The 21,502-nt window shown below is 54.0% G+C and overlaps 2 protein-coding genes across 10 annotated transcripts in view; one reads left to right on the top strand and one right to left on the bottom strand.

The window, feature by feature from the left end:
* ABCC10 (ATP binding cassette subfamily C member 10) overlaps positions 1 to 12,055 on the top strand; it is a 23,646-nt gene extending 11,591 nt beyond the window's left edge. For 4 of the 9 annotated variants that reach the window (XM_061991198.1, XM_061991200.1, XM_061991199.1 and 1 more), the window contains 17 exons: positions 470 to 609; positions 1,065 to 1,144; positions 1,281 to 1,452; positions 2,414 to 2,512; positions 2,706 to 2,895; positions 3,279 to 3,350; positions 3,714 to 3,905; positions 4,319 to 4,454; positions 4,859 to 5,054; positions 5,780 to 6,123; positions 6,284 to 6,453; positions 6,760 to 6,920; positions 7,346 to 7,599; positions 7,935 to 8,080; positions 8,538 to 8,635; positions 8,798 to 8,910; positions 10,836 to 11,339. In XM_061991198.1, coding sequence (XP_061847182.1) covers positions 470 to 609; positions 1,065 to 1,144; positions 1,281 to 1,452; positions 2,414 to 2,512; positions 2,706 to 2,895; positions 3,279 to 3,350; positions 3,714 to 3,905; positions 4,319 to 4,454; positions 4,859 to 5,054; positions 5,780 to 6,123; positions 6,284 to 6,453; positions 6,760 to 6,920; positions 7,346 to 7,599; positions 7,935 to 8,080; positions 8,538 to 8,635; positions 8,798 to 8,910; positions 10,836 to 10,971 — 2,699 coding nt within the window. In that variant the 3' untranslated portion in view covers positions 10,972 to 11,339. The other 5 variants (XR_009818285.1, XM_061991201.1, XR_009818287.1 and 2 more) reach the window with 5 other exon arrangements.
* On the bottom strand, positions 12,031 to 19,776 carry DLK2 (delta like non-canonical Notch ligand 2). Its single transcript, XM_061991203.1, has 5 exons — positions 19,698 to 19,776; positions 18,082 to 18,145; positions 15,471 to 15,601; positions 14,688 to 14,832; positions 12,031 to 14,192 (listed from the first exon to the last, which is right to left on the bottom strand). The coding sequence occupies exons 1-5, from the start codon at positions 19,768 to 19,770 to the stop codon at positions 13,421 to 13,423; spliced, it is 1,185 nt and encodes a 394-aa protein (XP_061847187.1). The 5' UTR covers positions 19,771 to 19,776; the 3' UTR covers positions 12,031 to 13,420.
* Between the last annotated feature and the right edge of the window lie 1,726 nt (positions 19,777 to 21,502).

The raw sequence follows: 21,502 nt of genomic DNA on the forward strand, positions 1-21,502 counted from the left end.
CGTCCCTTGGAGGAAGCTACTCCCTCCTCTGTCCAGTGCTCCTCTGACACTGAAGCCATCAACAACCTTGGCTTTGCCTGACAGAAACTCTTGAGTGGGTGCCCTCTCCTGAGACATCTCAGCTCCCTTTCTCTCCTTCTTTGCCTTTTGCCAGCTCCTTGCCTTTATTTTAGCTTCAGCAATAATAAAACCAGATTATCCTTACAGTGTCTCTCTGACAGCCAGCAGGTCACCAAGTGTATCTGGTGGGAGCTGGAGACAAGAGGGTTGCAGGAAGGAATGTGTAAGTTTAAGGGCAAGTCAGTAGTCAAGCATCTCATTCTGTGGTTGGGTCAGGTGTATCATGGCAGTGCCCTGTCCGTGGTCTCATCTGTTTGAGAACAAAACTGATACTATTTGTGACACCAGCTGCCATTTACGTTCTGTCTCTCTCACAGTAGTGCAATGCTGTACTGCTTGTCTCTTGCAGACAACCCTTCAGGTACTGCTGCTGCCATAGAGATGCAAGGTGCGGCCTTCTTATGGACACCAGCTGAGGAGGAAAGCACCAGTCAGCCCTTATCCACAGGCACCCTGCAACTGTACATTGAGAGCTTGTCAGTGAGAAAGGTGAGCAAGGATGCAGGAGGTAATAGAATTGCACTATAGAAACCAAATAATGGAGCAAGAGTGGTATGTTTTCCTGCATCAAAATCTTCTCTTGGTGAAGAGGCACAGGACACGTATTACCTCTCTCAGAACTGAAGGGTGCTGGAGGAGATCAAGGCATGGCTTACAGACAAGAGGTGAACCAGCTCCCTCTGCTTTCTGCCACTGCTGCAGGAGAGGACTGAGCAGAGAACAGAGCTGGGCTCCAGAGTTAACATTCTTTACAGGCTTGTGTCCTACCATATCAGGAGTCTGGTTTACCTGAGAACTGTACCTAGCTCTGCTGCTGAACCTGTGAGATAATCCTAGTTTAAGACAGCAGCCAGCTTTCTTACAGGCTATGTGTGGCTCAAGAAATCCAGGCAAGCCACCCTGTATTATTGCATCAGATTGCTCCTTTTCATTTCCCTTTGCAGGGGATGCTCCTGGGAGTCGTTGGGAAGGTTGGCTCTGGCAAAAGCTCTCTGCTTGCAGCCATCACTGGAGAACTCATTAAGTAAGTAGTCTTTAGGCTTGGGCTCTGTTTCACAGCAAGCAGGGACCATCCAGTGTTATCCCTATTTGTAAGTCATTTTGATCTGCCAACAGTTCTCCTTTGTTGCCTTTTCCACCCACTTCTGGTGTGTTTGCAGGCAGGGTGGACGGGTGTATGTTTGTGACCTGGAGCAAGGATTTGGTCTGGCCACACAGGAGCCTTGGATACAGTTTACCACTGTCCGAGAGAACATCCTTTTTGGGCGGGAATATGATGCCAGGCTGTACAAGGAGGTGGTGGAGGCCTGTGCCCTCTCTGAGGACCTGAACGTGAGTGCCTAAACTATAAACCTGCCTGTGCCTTCCAGGCCAGCTTTTGTATCTGGCCTGAGCCTCACTGAGAGCAGTTCTCATTCTTTCAGGCTCTAGATTGTTTTACCAGTGCTGCTCCAATTACACACAGTGCTACTTGGATTACCAGTCCCAGACCATACCTGGCCCCACAGTCCTTTAAGGTGTGAAGTCACTCTGGTACCATTTCAGATGGTTTATTCTTTTGCTGAACCAAAAGTTCCTGATCCTGGGGAAAGGAGATGTTCTTGCAGAGCTAATGACTGCCAGATTATTCAGACAGAACCTGTCAACAGCTGATGCTTTTTTGGATCAGAAGAAACCTCCCTGCAGTCTGGAAGGGCTGTCTGTGGTCCACCTGTCAGTAGTACACATAGTCTAGGTTTGAGGCTTATGGAGACATTAGCCAGTAAACCTGAAGCTTGCTGCCTTGTCTGAGTTTATAACCTTTTCTGAAGTGCCAAGCATTAGGAGTTCCTGTTTACTTTGGTAGGAGCTGTGAATACTCTCTGAAAAAGGTGGGATATTTATTTGAGAAACAGCAGATTATACCTGTGCTACAAAATCAAGAGAAAAAGTCTTTCCTGCTACTGGAATCCTGTAGTTTTTACTGCTAAACTGTTTAGATAGGCCTTGACATGACTTTGGTGCAGCCACAGCTTATGGTCTCCCAGAAAATTCTCAGGCACAACTTCAGAGTTACCTCAGACCAGAAGTTGCTCTGAACAGGTAGTTCAGATGTAGCCACTCTATGCTGGAATGTAAGAGAGTTCTAGCTGCATAAATGTCAAGCTTGACAGTTGTCTGCAGAGCCAGTGTGTAGACTGCTGCATTGTTAAATTTTTGGTAAGGTGTCGCTCTAAGGAATTAGGGCAGGAGAGGGACCCTAGTGTTATGGTTTTGGGTCTCCCTTCTAAATGGATTTTCTTCAATGTTTCAGATTCTACCAGCAGGTGACCAGACAGAGGTGGGTGAAAATGGTGTGACACTCAGTGGGGGACAGAAAGCCCGAATAGCCCTTGCCAGAGCAGTTTACCAGGTGAGTTGCAAAGGAGTCGTGCTGTGGCAAACAGTGCCCAGAGCCAAGTCAGAAGCCAAGAAGCTGGGAGCACCAAGCTATACAGTGTGCTCTTGGCAGCCTGTCTTAAATCTCATTGTGCTGACCAAGAGCTGCTGGTGGTGTGCCATACAGCAGGGCCAACAGCTGTATCTTTGTCTTTTATCCCCCTCAGGAGAAAGAGCTTTACCTCCTTGATGATCCCCTGGCTGCTGTTGATGCAGATGTAGCCAACCACCTTATGCAAAAATGTATTCTGGGAGTTCTCAAAAACAAAACCAGGATCCTTTGCACGCACAGGACGGAGTTTTTGGAGAAGGCCGATGCCTTGTTGTTGCTAGACAATGGCAGGATAGTTAAGAGAGGTACACTATCTGTCTTCTCAGGCATTATTTGTGCCTGTGAGCCAGTCTTGGAATGGCTTGAGCAAAGATGGGTGTTAAGGGAATAGGTTAACCTGTGGGGAAGCCAATGGTAAAGAGCTTGAGGACACTGCACGTGTGCAAAGATGGGTGGAAGGGAATATGTAGATGCACAGATTAAAAAAGACAGCCCTAGAGGTGGGGAGCTGATAAGGCAGAAGGCCATAGCAGGTTGTACAGAGCAGGGCTTTCAAGGGTGTAGGTGCTGTGAGAAAATAGAAAATGCCATGAGAGAACAAAACTGGGCCTTTTTATAGCAAGAGGCAGTAAGTAGCTGGCATCTGTTCCTCACAGACTCTGAAGTATTTGCATGTCTCTCTTCAAAGGCACACCAGCTGACATCCTGCCACTCGTGGAAGCCTTCCCTAAGTTCAAGGATATGGACAAGAAGCAGAAGGGTAAAGGGATATACCTGGAAAGTTTGAGGATGGCTGGGGCAGCACAGCTCAGCTGACCACCCTGACACAACATGTACCTGATGGCTACTGGCCTTAGAGCACAGCTGTTACCACCTAGCTCTGCTATGGCGTGTGCTGAGAGGGAGAGGAGGCCCACGTATTGTTGGGTATTGGTCTGGAGCACTGTTTGAATCTGCTGTTCCAGCTGTGGTGGAGCTTTGGATGACAGTCTGCCAGGATTGGTGCACATCTTGAAAGAGGAGAGCTCTCCCTCATAGTCTAGACTTGCTCTGTTCAGAGCAAGGAGCAGCTGCAGAAGGAATTAATGTCACATTAACCTTTGCTTTGCTTCCATTCCCACAGCCCCTGATGAACAGGGCCAAGAAGAGGTCAGAGAGACAGAGGCAGAAGAATCAACCCAAACCAATCATCTCATCCTCAAAGAGGAAGAGAAGAAAGAAGGAGCAGTAGCTTTTCAGGTGTACAAGGCATATTGGTTGGCAGTGGGCAGCTGCATGGCATGTTCCATTCTCTTCTCGCTGCTCCTAATGCAAGGTGAGGCAGTGAGTGGCCTGGCAGCACACATCTCTTTAGACATTCCTCTTCTCTCATTCCCTTGTTGTATGGAGTCCAGGGGTTTAATCACTCTCCCTGCAGCAGGAAGACCTCTTTTCTCTTCCCTAAACTAAAGTAGCACAGCTGGGAGGAGGCACATATGGGAACAGGATCTGGCATCTCACTGCTGCAAGTTGCATGTCTGCTCTTATAGCAGTGCCCTGTCACTGCTGTAGCTCAAGGCTCTTCCCTTGCTGCTGCTCTACTACCAACAGTGGAAGGCAGGGGAAGCCTAGACGAGGCAGTGAGACAGTAACAAAAGTTGCCCAGCAGCCTCTCCTACCGCTTTTTTGCTTCATATGTGCTGATTCAAAGTTTGAGTCCCTCTTTATGTAGTCTGCCTTTCTCTGTAGCATCCAGAAATATCTCAGATTGGTGGCTGTCATACTGGATCTCCAGCATATCTCAGACAGCAAATACCTCTGTGATGGTCTGCTCAGCTTCCTCGCCTTCCCCAGAGCTGCTGCTCTTCTCCATTGGTGGGCTTGTGTAAGTGAATGTGGTCAAGACACGTCAAAGAAAGCTGAAAACTTCTATTTTGCCTTTAATTGCATTTGCCCTGAAGATCTTCACTGAGAGCAGGGGTAAACTGACCGCCCTGCTGCAGGGCATCTGTGTGGCTGCTTTGAGAAAGAAAGAGAATTGAAATATCTGACCTGATGAGGTGCCCAAAGTCGTCCTGCTTGGGGCTGATGGAAGACCCCGAGCTGCATAGTAATCAGAATGTTTGTCCCAGCATACCAAAGGGGTGGTCTCTCAAAGGAAAGGAGAGTATCCTGGTGGAAGTATCCTGGTTCCCCCTTGAGTATGCTCCTGGGTTTTCATGCCCTGTCTGTGAGTTTACTGTCGTGGACCTTTGGCAGATTCATAATCTTCCTCCTTCCATGTTCCAGCTCCCCCATCCAAGCTCTGGACACCAGCCCAGTCCCTTCCAATGGCTCACAGGATGTGAATTTCTACCTGATAGTTTATGGGAGCATTGCAGGGGCCAACTCCCTCTTCACCATTCTCCGGGCTTTCCTCTTTGCTTACGGCACGTTCCATGCTGCCACCGTCATTCACGACCGACTGCTCCAGAGGGCTCTAAAGGTAAGGGTCAGTGCGGGGCAGGCTGATGCTACTGCACATCACTCTGCCCTGATGCTCTCCTCATAGTTGGGAGTAAGAGTTTGGGAGGTGGGTTAGCATTTCGTTTGGTATTAGCTGATGGGCTCTCTATAGGACTATATTGATAAAGGGCTGCATCACAGCCAGCAAGAGGGGCCGATGAGCCAGGGTTCAAAAGGTCCTGTGAGGCTTGTTCCATTCCATGGAGGATGTTTTGTAGTTGCCACCTGTATCTGTTCAATCACCAGGCTTAGCCATATAGCCAAGATGAGCACAAATAGAATCAAAGTAGCTTCTGCAGGATCACAAGCTGAGATTCAGGTGAGATTGGAAGGGATCGTTAAGCAAGATTTGGGGCTGGTGCTGGCCTGTGCTAGTGAACTGTCTTTAGGATTTGGGCTTCTTTGGGTCCTCAAGATAGAGTTAGGATTAGAAGACTGGAAGACAGGACTAGAGGCTAGGATTAGAGAGGATTGTCCCACTGGCTGCCAGTATGGGATCTGAGTGACTTGTGTCTTGGTAGCAGTCTGCCACTGGCCACAGAAGCACTCCTTCCTTTTCCCATGCAAACAGCATGAGTGGTTTGACTGCAAGTGGACACCAGTTTTGGAGTCTTGAGATTTCTTCTCCAGCAGAGGAAAGGGCTGTCTGTGGCTGAATCTCACTGCAGCTGACTGACTCTTACTTTCTGGTTTCCTTGTTGTCAGGCCACAGTTACCTTCTTTGACACCACACCAACAGGCCGGATCCTGAACCGCTTCTCCTCAGACCTGTACTGTGTGGATGACAGCCTGCCCTTTATCCTCAATATCTTCCTGTTCAATATGTATGAGCTCTTGGGCATGCTGGTGATAATCACCTATGGCCTCCCTTGGATCGCTCTGGTCTTGCTGCCTCTGGCTGCCCTCTACTTCTCCATCCAGCGCTATTACCGCCGCACATCCCGGGAGCTCAAGCGCCTTTGCAGCATCACCCTGTCTCCTATTTACACTCACTTCTCAGAGACCCTCTCGGGCCTGAGCAGCATCAGAGCCATGCGGGCAACACAGAGGTGAGTGGGAGGAAAGAGCCCCGAGAGAGCCAGAGCGTTGGCTTGATTAGACAGCGGCCTTCCTGATGTGGGGCTGGTTATAGAGTGGCAGGAATGCCCCTGGTCTGGGGCAGCAGGAAAGGAGGTTGAATGTGATGAATCTCTGTTGTGCCCCTGTCAGGTTTGAGTTGGAGAATCAGGCGCTGCTGGAGCAGAACCAGCACTGCCTCTTTGCCAGCAAGACAGCAGTGCAGTGGCTGGACATCCGCCTGCAGATGATTGGGGTCACTGTGATTACTGCTATTGCAGGAATTGCCATCATCCAGCACCAGAAGCAACTGGGAAATCCAGGTAGGCTGACAGGGATTGTTCTATGCCCACACCTAGGCAGGGTTCCTTCCCACTCCAGGGGTTTCTCCTCTCCTAGCCCAGAGCTGCCTGTCTTCCTACACTAGGGTAAGATGCAGAGCTCCTTCTCCCTGTCACCCACAGTGTCACCCACTGTAGTGCGTCAGCTCCTGTCCCTCCTGCTGTATGTCCCCATCTTCAAGTATAATCCCAGACTCCAGTGTGCTGACTTCTGTTTCTATGTCCTCCACCAAGATTCCAGCTCCTTCCCTTCCAGTAATGTCTGTGTTTATGCTTTTGTCCTCACAGGACTTGTGGGCCTGGCACTCTCATACGCCCTGTCTATCACAAACCTCCTCTCAGGCCTCATTTCCAACTTCACTCAGACAGAGACCATGATGGTGAGTGTGGAGCGGACAGAGGAATACACCACAGAGATCCCCACAGAGCCCCAAGATAAACTGGTCCAGGTAAAACCCAAAACACCTTCTCAGGGACTGGCCCGTCTTCTGGCTTTGTGCTCTGCATTTGCCTCCTGGAGAGATCACAGGGTTCCAGTGAATGGGTGGAGGGCCCTCACCCACAGAAACCACTTTGATCACTTATCCTTTGCTAGGCCATCCCCTGAGGGGGAAGGAATCTGTGTCGAGAGTTGATGAAGGCTGGAATGATGGGAAGGAGTAGAAAAGCAGAATGGGTGGTAGGCCCAAGCTGTGAAAGCAAAAACAAGCGTAGGAGGGGATTGTTGTTGGAGCTGGGCTGTGCGTTGAGTCTCCTCAGAAGCCACTCAGCCATCTGAAGGGATGGAAGGGGCTTGGCCTGTGTGAGGGGAGGTGAGACTGAAGATGGCAGTGGGTCACAGTTGTACTCTGTCTCACCCGGGTATCCCTCTTAGGTTGCTGCTGACTGGCCAAGCCAGGGGCTTGTGGAGTTCCACCAAGTGGTCCTGGCCTACCGAGCAGGTTTGCCTAATGCCCTTGATGGTGTGACCTTCACTGTTTACCCTGGAGAGAAGGTGGGGATTGTGGGTCGCACAGGATCTGGAAAATCCACCCTTTTCTTGGCCCTTTTCCGCATGCTGGAGCTGAAATCGGGCCGGATTCTCCTGGATGGCATTGAGAGCCAGCTGGTGGGCTTGGAGGAGCTGAGGTACGGAGTGCTGAGCAGCACAGAGGGGGCAGCTACTTGGTCCCACAGGCTGAGAGCTGGTTGGGTGGTTGGATGCCAAAGGCAGCCGTGAGGAGCAAAGGACTTACTGTCGTGGTACCCCCTTGTCTGATTGTGTCAGCTTCTTGGGAGTTGCTCTGTTATTTCTGAACAGCTGTGCTAAGGAAACCAGGCTGAATACGTGGCCCGTGTCTCTGTGCCTCTAAGATAACGCAGCAAGCCAGGGCAGCCCATCCACCCCGGGGAAAAAAAAATAGCAGGCCTTTGCTTTTCTGCAGAAGCCACCCCACAAGCCCTGAGCTCTCACTTCCTTGCAGGTCCAGGCTGGCCATCATTCCCCAGGACCCGTTTTTGTTCAGTGGTTCAATCCGAGAGAACCTGGATCCGCAGGGGAAGCGGACGGATGCTGAGCTGCAGGAGGTGCTGGAGCAGTGCCACCTGCGCGACGCTGTGACGCAGCTGGGTGAGTCCACACCCCGGCAGAAGAGGCTGGGGAGCCCTGGTGTGGGCAGAGAGGAGAGGACCTCAGCTCAGCCAGGTTGCTGAGGAAGGGGCCGGGTGGATGCAGTAGGGAATTGTTTAGGTGAGGCCACGGGAGGACTGGAGTGGGCACAGGTCAGCAGGACCCACGGGTGTTCCCTGAGATTTAGTGTCAAGGGTGTGTCAGGGGATGGATTGAGTGGCAGATCTTGCTGATGAGATCAGGCCCCAGTGGATGTTAGAGCAGAGCTTAAGAAATAAAGCTTCTAGTTCTTTCTAGGGGAGCATGGCATCTCTGAACCAGACGTTGCTTGTATCCGAATGTAAAGGCTCCGTTTCCCAAGGCCTGGGTCTGAGCAGGGGTGAGATTTTGAGTGTTAGTGGGAAAGCCCCAGACTGGCAGGACCTGATGGGGTGATTGCTGAGCTTCATACCTGCAGGTGGGTTGTACGGCGAGCTGGGGGAGAAGGGAAAGAATCTGTCGGTGGGACAGAGGCAGCTGATGTGTCTGGCAAGAGCCCTCCTGACACAGGCCAAGGTGAGTGCCCTGCCTCCACTGGGGGACAGCAGAGCAGAGCGCTCCGGGGTGTCACAGGGACAGGCCTCCCTCCTGTGCTACCTTCTCAGGCTGCCTGTGGGCAGGGATCGGGGTCTCCCTGGTGGTGCCTGGTAGCTTCCCTTCACTCCCTGTCCGTGGCAGGTGCTGTGCATTGACGAGGCCACGGCCAGCGTGGATCAGAAGACAGACCAGCTGCTGCAGCAGACCATCCGCCAGCGCTTCGCCGACACAACCGTTCTGACGATCGCTCACAGGTAGGGGGCTACAGCCCTCCTGCCCTTCAGAGGGACAGCGGGCTGCACCAGCCATGCCTGGGCCCACAGCTGAGCAGGGAAGTCTCTTCGTGAGGAGGCTGTTCAAGTGCAAAAGGTTGGGCCTTGCCTATCTGCCTTTTCTGCTTTATCAGGCCGCCTGGGTGCTGGGGACAGCTGCATGTGAAAAAGCTGTACCCAGAAACTGGGGGAAGGCGAGGGGCAAAAGGCCGTCAGATGGCTCTTCCCGGGCACTGCTGTGAATCTGACCTCGTGATTCTGCCGAATTAGGGCAAGGAGCGCCGGAGAAAGGCCTATCCTCCAGAAAGGGGCGGTGCGGGGAGGAGCGGGTGTCTCTGGCTCAGCAGAGGGCACTGCAGGACAGCAGGCGGCGCAGGGCTGCGGCCAGCTCCTGGCAGGACGACGGGGAGTTCTGCTTCCCAAAACCCCGAGTTTTGGCCCCAGCTTGCACCCAGTGCCAGCAAACTAGACACTGCCCAAGCAAGACAGGGCAGCAGCGGCGGCCGCACAGCTAAGAGGTTTAGTGTAAGTGTAGGGACAGCAAGTGGTTACAGGCAGAGGGAGGAGGGCAAAACGAGTCCTGTGGAGCGGGAAAGGATGGGTTGGCATTAGGCAGTGCTCCCGCTCTTGCCAAGTGGAGGAGGATTTGGAGGAGGGTTATGCAGTTGTATGGAGGGTGTTTTCAAAGCACAAACTTACCACAAAAAATAAAAATCAAACGAGCAGGTGGCAGGGCTGGTGTCCTGCTGCACAGAAGTGGGAGTGATGGATGACAGGCAGAGTGGGCTGGGCCTGGCAAGTGAATCGAGTGGGTCTTGTTAAATATATCAGATGGGAGGGAGGCGGGAGGAGTGTGAAGGGAATGTGGCTCCTACACTAGGGATATTGTGCATAAACAGAGTAGAAAGGTAAGGGCACCGTGGGCTGAGGTGTGTGTTTGGGCTGGGCGAGGGAAGGCCACCTCCGATGGAGGAGTAATTAGAGAGGAGAACCAGCAGAGGAAGGAGTGGCAGAAGGCAAGGTAGCAAGACTGGGTTGAAGATGGCTCCAGCCCCCACTGGGATTGAAGGGAGATGGGAGAGAGCAGTAAAGAGGGAGAGGTGGGTGATGGGGTTGTTTTATACACAGTTCTTCCACAACATTCAGCTTTGAGTGAACCATTAATGGGACATGTGAGATCTAGGGTGAGAAGTGACTCGTCCCTTGCCCCTCCAGGTCACTTGCAGTGCTGCTGGCACTCTTCTTGGGATGAATGTGTAACCAACCAGAGTCTTGAACTCCATAATGCTTTTTACCTGCTTAAATCCTGTGCAAGTATGTTCCCTGTGACTTGCAGCTTTGTAGGGCTGCAGTTCCCCACTGAACAGTGCATTCCTGCTGCCCTGTCTTCCCTCCCCAGGGCTGAGGTTGCTGCCCTGGTAGCAGTCCGGGCAGAGCTGGGCACACAGTGTCCAGCTGGTGGTGACAGCAAAGATGCCAGACTGCTGGGGAGTGGCCCTTGTGCATAAGTCCCTCTCTGTTGCCTGCAGGAGGTGTTGGGTGAGGAAACAGAGGGGCAAATAGAGGCAACTCAGTAGCTGTTGTGAGAATGGAAACATCTTGTGCAGCCCCAGAATCAGGCATGCCGCATGCTGTCCCTCTGTAGAACTTCTCCCTGTGCTCCTGGTGCTCTGCCCTGCCCAGCAGCTGGAAGGCATCACTGTGCCCTCCTAAGAGGAGCTCTGTTTCAGCAGTGTGCAGAGTCTCTCTGGACTGGACTGCAGCGTGGCCCTGGTTGCACAGGGAAAGGCTCCCCAGAGAGCCTTATGTTGGGCATGCCATGGGCCAGCCCCCGACAGCAGGGGGAGCAGTATCCAGGGTTTTTCCACAGCCCCACCAACGCGTATCCTGGTGTTTGCTGTCCGCAGGCTCAACACCATCTTGGACTCAGACCGTGTGCTGGTGATGCAAGCTGGGAGAGTGGCAGAGCTGGACTCACCCTCCCGCCTGAGCCAGAGAGATGGCTCCTTGTTCCAGCACCTTCTGCGCAGCGGGCAGCAGTGAGCTCTCTCCTGCTTCTGCCTGCCTCTCCTCTCACCTCAGGCACCAGCCCGGGCCCTGCGGGGCCAGGAGCCGCTGAGGTGCGGTGAGGGGTTACTGCTGCCTGTTGGCAGGGACTGTGGGTGTCCTCAGGGATGGCAGCGTGGCACTGCAGCCTTGCCTTTAGGAGGGAAGATGGGGCCTGGTGGTCAGAGCTGTGCAAGCCTGGCTGGTGGGATGCTGCTCCCCTCCAGGGCTCTCCTTTGTGATGACAGAGGGATTTTCTGCTCACTGAAGAATCAGTGACTCCTAGTCTGAGACTTGGTCTCGCATTGAAAATAAAGTGAAAACATCCTGTGGAATTCTGTTACTCAGGTGCTTGTCCCCTTTTCTCCCCAGACACAGACTTCCTTGTGAGATGCAGGAGTGATGCTCTCTGTACAAAGACAACCTGCTCCCTACTACTTTGAGAGGGCGTTGTCTTTTCCAAGCCCAGAAGGTCACACCCAAGGACCTTGGTGCTCTTTCTGCAGTTCACAGTGGAGAAGCCTTTCTCCTGAAAGACCAGGATGTGATTACACCGAAGGCCTCTAAGGCTAGTTTATTTCAAGACCACTTTTCCATGGGAAACTCCCTATCCCTGCTGCACTGTTCCCAGCTGAACAAACCCACGGCTGCTTTCAGTGAGATTGCTCTTCCCTTGGACTCGGTTCTTTTGAGATTTCCCCTTCTCCCCAACACTAAAGCGAGGCCTAGCAGGTACACACCTTTGCTACACAGTCCTGAGGCAGGTCCCACTCCTTCTCCTGGGGCTGCAGGAGACACCTCCAGCCCCGCAGCCAGAGCACAGGGCAGGACAACTCCTGTGCCACCATCTGGGTGTGCATTCTTGAGGAAAGTGATGGAGATACTCATCCAGGACAAATACCTGCACAACCTGATCTAGTGGGGCCTGCCGAGAGCAGAAGCTTGGTGTCCAGAGGTCCTTTGCAACAGAAATTATGTTATGATTCTCCGATACGCTGCTTCTGGGCTTGTATTTGTTTTATTTGATAAAGGTACATCATCCATCCATGTATTAAAAAAATAATCTTTCTGATGAAGCTCCGGTCCCCTCTCCTGGGTCTCCATCCTGGCTGAGTGCTCCTCTCTCTGCTCTCTTCCCACCATCTCAAACCCTTGTCTGCAACCACAGGGGCCAGCAGGAGGGTTTGGGTTGTGGGGCTTTTACCCACCCCACTGCGCAGCCCTCTGTGCCCATGCAGAGGCCCAGCAAAGCCTGGCTCCGATTGCTGGCCCGGGGAGCAGCACCAGCAGAAGCAGCCCTAGCACAAAGGCTAAGTGACCTGGCCACCTGCTGCCTCTGAGCAGTGATGGAGAAGGCAGCATCCTGTCTGCTTCCTACAGTCACCCCGGGCTCAGCAGCCTGTCCCATGTTTGCTGTGGGGAGCCTGGCCTTCACTGTGGCAAGTAACAATACAATGATTTGAGGTTAGTGCCATCCGTCTGTCTCGGAGTGACAGGGAGAGGAAAGGAGGATCTGGACCACGTATTGCTCCTGAACCAACCAGAGCACATCTCCAGCCTTGTCCATCTCCACTTTCACCTGTGAGAGCATATGAGAAGGATCAGCTCAGGCCCAGAGGACCCCAGAGGGGAGCAGGCCGTGCTCCTCCTTGTCAGCAAATGATGAGGCAGAAGCGCACGCTGGAGAGGGGAAGGAGCTTGGTCATTTTTGGCCAGACCAGAAAGGACGGCTTGGTAAGTGGGGGGGAAGACCCCTGGATTATTGGGACGGAGGTACAGAATGTGTTTGTAACTCCAAGTCTGTGAGAGCAGGAGGAGAGGGCATCACCCAGGGCAGAAGGACATGAGGAGACCCTGAATGATCTCCATAGTCTCTGAACTGTCTCAAAGGACCACAAGGCCAGGGAGCAGGGATGTTTTCTTGATCCCTAGCAACGCAGTGTGTGAACAGCCTCCAGACACAGCCAGGAGCCATCCCCATCTGATGCTGAGGGAGGGAGGCCCGTGCAGCCACCACTGTCCCAAAGGCTCCAGAAGAAACATCTTAACACCAGTGGAAATGAGGTCAAAGGTCCTTCCAGTACTCATGGAGAGGAGTTACAAAGGGCCTGGCAGAATCTAGGCTTGCAAGAAGACCATGCCCTCCTCAGCACTACCCATCTTGTTAGAGAGCTCACGTCAGGTGATCGCAGCAGTGCGTGGCGTGGGCTGCTGCTCCCCTGCAGTGCTGGCCCGGCATGGCCCTGCCTTCAGAGGCCCTCAGGTGGGTGACAGCTCAGACGCCAGCGGGGCCATCACACCGATGCTCAGTGCTTCCATTGGCGTGTTGGCTGCCCCAGGAGCCCTCCCCCGTGCCCGGCCAGTGCTGGCGCACTTGCCCAGGTTGCAGTTCAAAGGATCTGCCAGCATGACCACCTGCTGGGGCCTGGCTCCCAGTCCTTGCAGCTCACAGCTCCGTCGTCTTCCTAGGCTCGATCAGGACAGTGTTGAGCATGCCCACCTGGCACTCCTGGTCTTGGAGCTTCCTCGCAGCCTGAGAAGGGCTTTGGCACCAGTTGGACCTCTGACGGCTTCTCTGCCAGTTCCTCAGCATTAGCAGGACAGTGATGAGGACCAGCACTGCTGTCAGCACCCCGAACACCAGCACCGTCACCAACTGGGCTTCGCTCAGCCCCGAGTCCCTTTGGGTCACCACCTCCTTCACAGAGATTTTCAACAACCCTCCCCCCGGCTCCTTCTCGCTGTGGTTGGCCACACGCCGCCCCGTGACCACGGTCCTGACGAGCTCTGGCTGCGTCACCCCCGGCATCTCACTGGTGGTGCTCTTCATGCCGCTCTCATGGCTGGCGGGGTGGTAGGGGGCAGCCCAGGTGGGGTCGGGGACAGAGATCTCACAGGTTTTGCCAGTGAAACGGTCGGGACAGAGGCAGTCATAGTCATTGATGCGGTCGTAGCACTTTGCCCCATTTTTGCAGGGCTGACTGGCGCAGTCGTTGATATTGATGGTGCAGAAGCGCCCTTCGAAGCCCAGCTGGCACTGGCAGGAGAAGCGGTTGACTCCGTCGTGGCAGGTGGCGCCGTTGGCACAGGGGCGCATGAGGCAGTCGTCCACATCGTTCTCACAGAGAGCTCCCACGAACCCAGCGAGGCACCGGCACGTGAAGTTGCTGGCAAAGCCGTTGTCATCTTGACACTGCCCCCCGTTTTTGCATGGAGACCTGCAGGGAGAGGATGGGTCACGGCCCTGGACAGCGAGTGGCTTTCCCCATCCCAGGGAGGCAGATGCACACAGCTGCCCGTGTGGCCGGCACCGGCTCTCTCCTTGGGGGCAGCTATCTTGAGAAGATCGAGTGGGAGTTCCCCCCTCCCCAAGTGAGGGGCTGTGAGACCTCCTCAAAGGCTGTGGCTGTGCACGGGTGCACCACCCACCAGGGAAGGTTTCAGCCAAATGATATGAAATGTGCCCTCCCCATGCTCCTTGAAGGCGTGACGGATGTCAGCTCATCACACCTACAGTGGTGAGGGACAGGAATCTGTTCAGATCACAATAAAGACCTTGCCCTGGTGGGACTGTGCGGTGCACACAGCTAACCAAAGCCAAAGATGGGTTTTGGCTTAGCTCCATCAGCACATGGAAATCCACAGACAACAAGCCAAGCTGGGCCGCTGCCTGGCCGTGCGTGACCTGAAGCAAATGCTGTCTGTAATCTCACCCTGCCTTCTCACATGGCCCCGTCTTCATCTCACAGTCCTTCCCGTGGAAGCCTTCTGGACACAGGCAGGAATACTCCCCGTCTCGGTCGTAGATGCACTGAGCCCCATTCTGGCACGGGGACTGGTGTTCGCAGATGTGTATGTCTGAGGGGAAGGAAGAAGGTGGGAATTATCGAGAAAAGCAGGGCTGTGTGGGGAATTCAGTTGTAACACAGCCCTTCAAACCCAGCAGGGATGGAGAAACGGCAGGAGCTCGTCCTGCCTCTCCTCCAATGGGCACCTGCAGTAAATGGCAGCGCAGCCTGTGTGGTGCCTCCCAGCTACAGTTTGCACCCACAGGCTTAGGGGAGCAGAGAAAGTAAACTGTCCTGCAAATGTGCATGATGTGAAGGTGCTGTGCATTGCCATCTGGCCAGCCAGTGCAGACCCTGCCACACAGAAGCAGCCTCTGAGGCCAGAGAAAGGGAGTGCAGCTGGCCACCAGCTGAAGGCAGGAAGCCACAGGGGAAGCAGGAGGTGCTGCCCAGAGCCCAGCCGTGGCGTGGGAAAGGCAATGAGTTCATCTGCTCCATTTCCTGAGGCTGGCCGGTGTCGTGGCAGCTCTTGCCATGCAGCCAGGGAGTGGGTGCCAGCAGCATGACTTTTCTGCAAGACGGGGACAGTCCCAGCTGTGGAGGCAACATTCCACCATCCTGGGTGGCTTCTGGCTATGCTGGCTCACCCATCCATGTAGGGTGTGCTGGGCTTCTGCCCTCAGCACCAGAGGCTGGCATGTCACTCACCTTTGTCACAGAACTTGCCGGCCCAGCCAGTGTGACAGATGCACTGCCAAGGCTGGTGGCACGTCCCATGGAGACATCCCGGCATCCGGACACACTCCTCACAGTACTCGCCCTCCCAGCCTGGATCACACCTGTGGGAAGACAGGGCATGGCAGCATGATACAGCTCCAGCAGCAGCGGCAGAAATGCTGGCTGCTTGCTCTACAGGGTTCCTACAGATAGAGCAGTGCTGGGAGACCCTCCCAAAGCCTCCTGTGAACCTGCTGACCCTGTCCTCCAGAGGAGATCAGTACCGGCACCTCATGTCTCCAAGGAAGAAAATGGCCAGAGCAGGAGCAGACTCACCCTCTGCAGCCAGGGAGGGTGAGGGGGCAGAAACAGAGCTCAGCAGCTTCACTTTTAGTGCCCAAGTCCCATTGCTCTCCTCCAGCCAACCACTCTGTAGACATCACTGCATTAACTCAGCAACTACCGCACCTCCCTCATCACACAACAGTCTGATGGGCAGGGAAAAGCCCCATCCCTAACCCTGAACTCCTTGAGGGAAAAGGACAAGAGGCCTCTGAGGCCAGTGTGTTTCATGGTGTGTCTGCATTGCAACATGTGCTGCTTTTCGTCTGAAGTGCACTGTAATCCAGCTGCTAAAGCTTGTGTGCCACAGCTGGCATATGGAGTAGACTGATCAGACAGCTCACAAGGGCAGTAGGATGGGAAAACCCCCCACACACACAACAAGCCTTCTGGCCCCAGAAGAGCACGGCAGCGGTGATGGCTAAGCTGCGTTGCTCCAGTGGCTTCCCTCAGACCCACCATCTCCAAGAGGGAAAGCAAGTGATAACAAGAGCTGAGTGGAGGTGGCAGCAGCCACAACAAAAGCTATGCTCAGCACGAAATTAAACCTGACAAAACCCACACGGTCTCTGGAGCAAGCAAGGGGGCTCATTTTCAAAGTTGAGGCTCATTGCAGCATGATGTGTGGGTGACTGCAGTTTTGACAGGCTGGTCTGAGACTGCACTTTCACACCTAGGATCATTTCAGTTCGAATCGCTCACCTCCCACTGCCAAGCCCACCACTAAACCATGTCCCTCAGCACCTCAGCTATGTGCCTTTCAAATAACTCCAGGTGGTGACTCCACCACCTCCCAGGGCAACCCTTTCCAGTCCTTAACGATCCTCTTGGTGAAAACCTGGAATGACCATTGTCACTGCAGGTTGTTCCAAAATGATGAGGGAAATGGTTTAAAGAAATTAAAGAAATTAAAAAAAGATATATAGAGATTTTTTTTATAGGAACAGAGGTGATACCATGTGCCTGACAGAGTCTGGGGAAATGCATAGTTCAACGGCCATGAGCTTGCAGAGGGCAGTGGGCTCCTCTATCCCCAAGTACCACAGGGAGCAGATGCCATCAATTCCTCCTCATCTCTAAAAGGAAATTGACCAACCTAAAAATTGCTGTGGAGGTGGCTACATAAGCAGCCGAGTTTCCCTGCATTTGAGGTGATTTTAGTGGGGTACTGCCAAGCTGTTAAAGGTTCAGCAGACGTTCCGGAGACCTGAAATGTGGAGCAGCAACTTGTGCATGCCTCCACTGGAAAGACCTGCAGCTGGGCCACCTGCCACATGGAGAAGTGCGGCACAGCTGGCCCAGGCCCTCCAGCACCAAGCTACCACGAGCAGCCACAGCCACTGAGAGGGCCCAGGGAGAAGCAGGTTGCAGCTGCAAGAGGGGTCCTAGCAAAGCCAGAGCCGGGCGCTGCCCACTGCAGCAGTCAGTGCAGTGCTGGTCGCTGCCGCGCTGTGCCTGCTCCACTGGGCAAGAGCAAATGCCCAGGCATGGTGTGACACCAGAGGCTGTGCAGTGCAAGAGGGCTCAGCATGCCCCAGTGAGAAGAATGGGGCGGTGGTAGGCAGTCTGTGCCCTTGCAGCACAGGTGTCTGGGCCAGCCCGAAGCAGTCTGCTCCTCCCAGGGCTGTCCTGTAGAGTAGAGGCTCCAGACAGCCCTACAGTGGGACGAGAGGCAGTGTCCAGGGCTGTGGCAGCCCAGCGCAGCCCCGCGGTTGCTTCCCAGGCTGAAGGGAAGGGTCAGGCTTTGCCCACATGGGATCTGGGCCCCAGCTGCAGCTGGATCCCACATATACACTTGTGCTGTGGTGGCCGTCGGCTTACTGGTGAAACCTGTATGAAAAGAGGCCGAGCAAGCTGACTGACCCTCAAGCCTGCCCAGCTGCCTGATGATGACTTTCCTCCATTGTATCTGAGCCTGAAGGCTGCCTCACATCACTCAGGCATGGCCAGGCTGCCCTAAGCTCCCATCTAGACAAAAAGGGCTCAGCACAATGACATCAGTCAGTGTGTGGTGGGGGTGGATGCTGGAAGCAGAGGAGCAAAGGCTGGAAGGGAACAGCAAGAGGCTGGGGGATCAAAATCTCCCATTGCAGAGGGTGTCAGGTAAAAAGAGGGCAGAGCTGTCAATCCCAAGTGTGGGTGGGTGGAGGAGGAGACACTTAACTTGGGGCAGGGGTGTAGGCACTGGGTATAGCTTCAAGGGAGGGACAGTAGTTACAGTTAAGGGCAGCAGGAGCCGACAGCCAAGGACAAGTCATACCTGCACTTCCCATCCTGGTCACAGCAGCCGTGGGCGAGATTACAGCGCTCACTGCAGTCATCACCTACAAGGCAGAAGATGGGGAGAGGTAAATTAAGCAGAAACCATAGATGACTCCAGATCTGCCTATGGCCCTGCTGGCTCACAGCCTTCTTTTCCTTCCTAAGCACTCAGCCTGCCCCTCTCCAGAACTATAAGGTGGGAGACCCTCCTTTCAATGTCTGGATGCCCCATGAGAGAGGAGGATTTCCCAGTCACTCAAGCAGCAATAACAATGCCTTTAATGAGAAATGGGACTCTGCTTTAAAACTACCCAGTTTCTGGTTGTCTCCCCACCCTGCCTCTGCTGCTGCTTTGGGACTTCAGGCCCTTCTGGGCAACAGCTGGGGGTTGCATTAAGGCAACCTGTGTAATACAGCCTAACCCACATGGGACCTTGGTCCCATAGTCACACAGCAAGTATGATGGGAAAGCTCAGGACCAGGTACTGTGAGGGGCACAAAGGGACTAAGGATGGAAATGGAAAGAATGGTTCTCTCTCTCCCAGGGCATCCCCATCCCCAAGGACAGCTACTGGCACGGAGGAGTCTGGTGGGGGCTCCTGCACGGGGAGGCAGAACTGAGCACTGCATAGGGACAGGTATCCAGTTCTATTTATTTATTGAAAGGCCACAGAAGCTGTAACTGAGCCATGGCCTCACCGTGTCACTTCTCATGCTCTGCTTGGCCCTAGCCTGCTTTCTCCAGCCAGGTATCCCCTTTCATCTCCACCTTCTCCTCTATTCTATCACTTGCTTGTACCTTAGCTCCACAGGCAGCTGCCTCACTCATGCTCCATGGGCAGAGGAGACAGAGCAGATGTAAGGAGGCAGAGGGTTCTCCAGGAGCCCAGGGTAAACCCAGGCCAGACCCAGGAGATTAATTCCCTTACCGGACTGAGACCCTCCATCCCAGACCAGGGCAGGTTAATGCCCCCTCACCAAGAAGCACACTCAGGCTTTCCCCAAGCTATGTGATGTGCTACCTAGGAAGTAAGGAGGGGGAGAAACCCCCCATGAATGCATTTTTGCTGCAATGAGGCAGCCAAGTCCTACTACTCAGAATAAGAGCCTGTCAAAACAAGCCACCATGGAGCCGGAGCAGCATCCTGCGAGCGCTCATTGAAGCCTGGGTATTGCCGCCTCTCCTATTTGTAACTGTCTCTCATGGCAGATGGTTTGAGGAATTTATTGCTTCTCCAGAGAGCGAGGAGAGCAAATTAATCTTTGGGAAGGGATTTCATGAGATCCAGGATTAGCTGTTCAGTTTTGGTGGCCCTTGCCTTGCCTCTCCTAAGGGGTTCATCAGTTCACGGACACATTCACTGTAACAGAGAGACACAGCAACGGGTCCTGTCACCGCCAGTCTGCTCAGGCAATGCCACCCCTGCGGGCACCAGAATGAGCGTCTCTACAGTTGTCACCAGTCACCTCTCAGGTGCTGGACGACTGAACAGCATTTACTGGTCTTCCAGGTCAGGTAACTCTCAGGGAAAACTGAGGAGTCCTCAGCAATGACACAGAAAGGTCTGGAAAGACGGATATAAAAGAGAGGGACCCGTGTCTTCAGCGACTCACCTTGGGCAAGCTGGTGATGGGCCAAGAGGATCCAAACCAAGGACATGAGCTGGAGACAGAAGCTCCTGAGCATGGTCAGTGTGGCCCCACCGAGATCAACACCTACAGAGAAAAAAAAAAAGCAACCTTGGAAAAATCCCCTGGCTCACACCACAGCTTCACTTCACGCATCCCTTCCTCTCTGCTACCTGCAAGTTTTGAGTTGAAACATCCAGTTTTGTACAGACTTGTCACCACGCTCCCCCCCCGTCCTTACAGACTCCTTCTTCTAAGGCGATGTTGGAACACTAAGAATCAAAAAGTCTTTTAGAACATGTTTACATGAGAACTGAGTGTGCACACTCAGCCCTGAGCATGATTGCTCAGGTTGACACACCACATCTTGGAGCACCTGCCCCTGTTCGTTGCTGCCAAGAGGGCAGAAGCCTCCAGAAACACCAGCCCAGCCATGGCAACCTTCACCTTCCCTTCCCAGGTCTGGGGGGCTTCAGCTCCGTGTGAAGCAAAAGTCCCTCCTGTGCACGTTCAAACGAATAGATGGGCTGAGCCTTTTTTACAGCGTCCAGGCTGCCTCTCAAGCCCCTTCAGAAGAGGAGGGAATCAGGCACATCTAGCAGAGGCAGTAGAGAGCAGCCCTACTTTGTTTTCTGGGCGAGGGGGCGCAGTGATGGGTGGCAGGGCTGGGCTGCAGCCCCAGGGAGGAGAAGCAGCCGCGTGCCCTTTGCGTCGTGCGCTCCTTTCCTGGGCTGCCCTGCACAGAGCCCTGGCAGCCCAGCCTTCCCGCACCCATCTGTTTTCTGACTGCCTCCTGCCCTCTTGAAGTAACCCTTTCCAAAAATGCCTCATTCCCTCCCAGCCTCCTGGGGTTGTTAAGGGCAGGAAATTTGAGGGTGATATCATAAATACATTACTATAATGAGATGGGAGGGGTTAAACAGATCTGGTAGGAGAGCGGTGAAGGTACGGAGCAGGCTCTATCCAGCTGCGTGGGTGAGATGGACAGGGGCCATGCCACTTTCAGCTTGACTCTATGGCTCAGGAAGGCTGTGTTGGGTCAATAGTTGTGTGAACGACTTCTCAGATGGGGACAGAAGTCCTCACACCCGCTCACACGTACCCATGTATTGCAGGAAGAGGTTTTGGAGTCCCTGATAAGGGCTTCACTCGCCTGGACCAGACAAAATAGCCTGCTAAAACAATGATGTAGCTTGAAGCACCTCTCCAGCAAACAAACCATCACCAACAAAGAACGTGGCATTTCCAGAGAGGCTACAGGATGTCACTGCCACTGTGCAGCCAAATCCCAGTGGGGACGGCTGCATCTTTCCTCCCCACTGTCCCTGTCACCATGCTCACAGGACCCTCCTTCGCCTCCTGCCCCAAAAAGCCGAGCACTGGTGAACAGCTGCTGCATTTCAGGGTAGGGTGAAGCAATTCCTATGAAACTTAATAAAATCATTTAGAGCCAGACAGTTGTTATCCTGTTCCTTCAGGGCTGTGAGGAGCAAAACCTCCAACCCCATGTCATTGCAAAGGTTGTTCCCCTCACCGCTCCCCACAGCCTCCCCACTTGAGGTGCAGCCTCTCAGACCTCCTGAGGCAGCTGCCCCATGGTCACTGCTCACGGCTCCTGCCCAGTGGCCACACAGGACCCCTGTGAGGGGCAGCCAGTGCCCCAGGGAGGTGTGAGCAGCACCCGCGCAGGCCTGGCTTTGGGTCGAAGAGGCACGGGGCAGGGAGCTCCCTCCATCCCACTCCTCCCTAGCAGCCTGGACGAGTTGGAGGCTATTCCGAGCCCCTCGGGG

Source organism: Colius striatus, chromosome 2, assembly GCF_028858725.1.
Source record: "Colius striatus isolate bColStr4 chromosome 2, bColStr4.1.hap1, whole genome shotgun sequence".
Classification (NCBI taxonomy): Eukaryota; Metazoa; Chordata; class Aves; order Coliiformes; family Coliidae; genus Colius; species Colius striatus.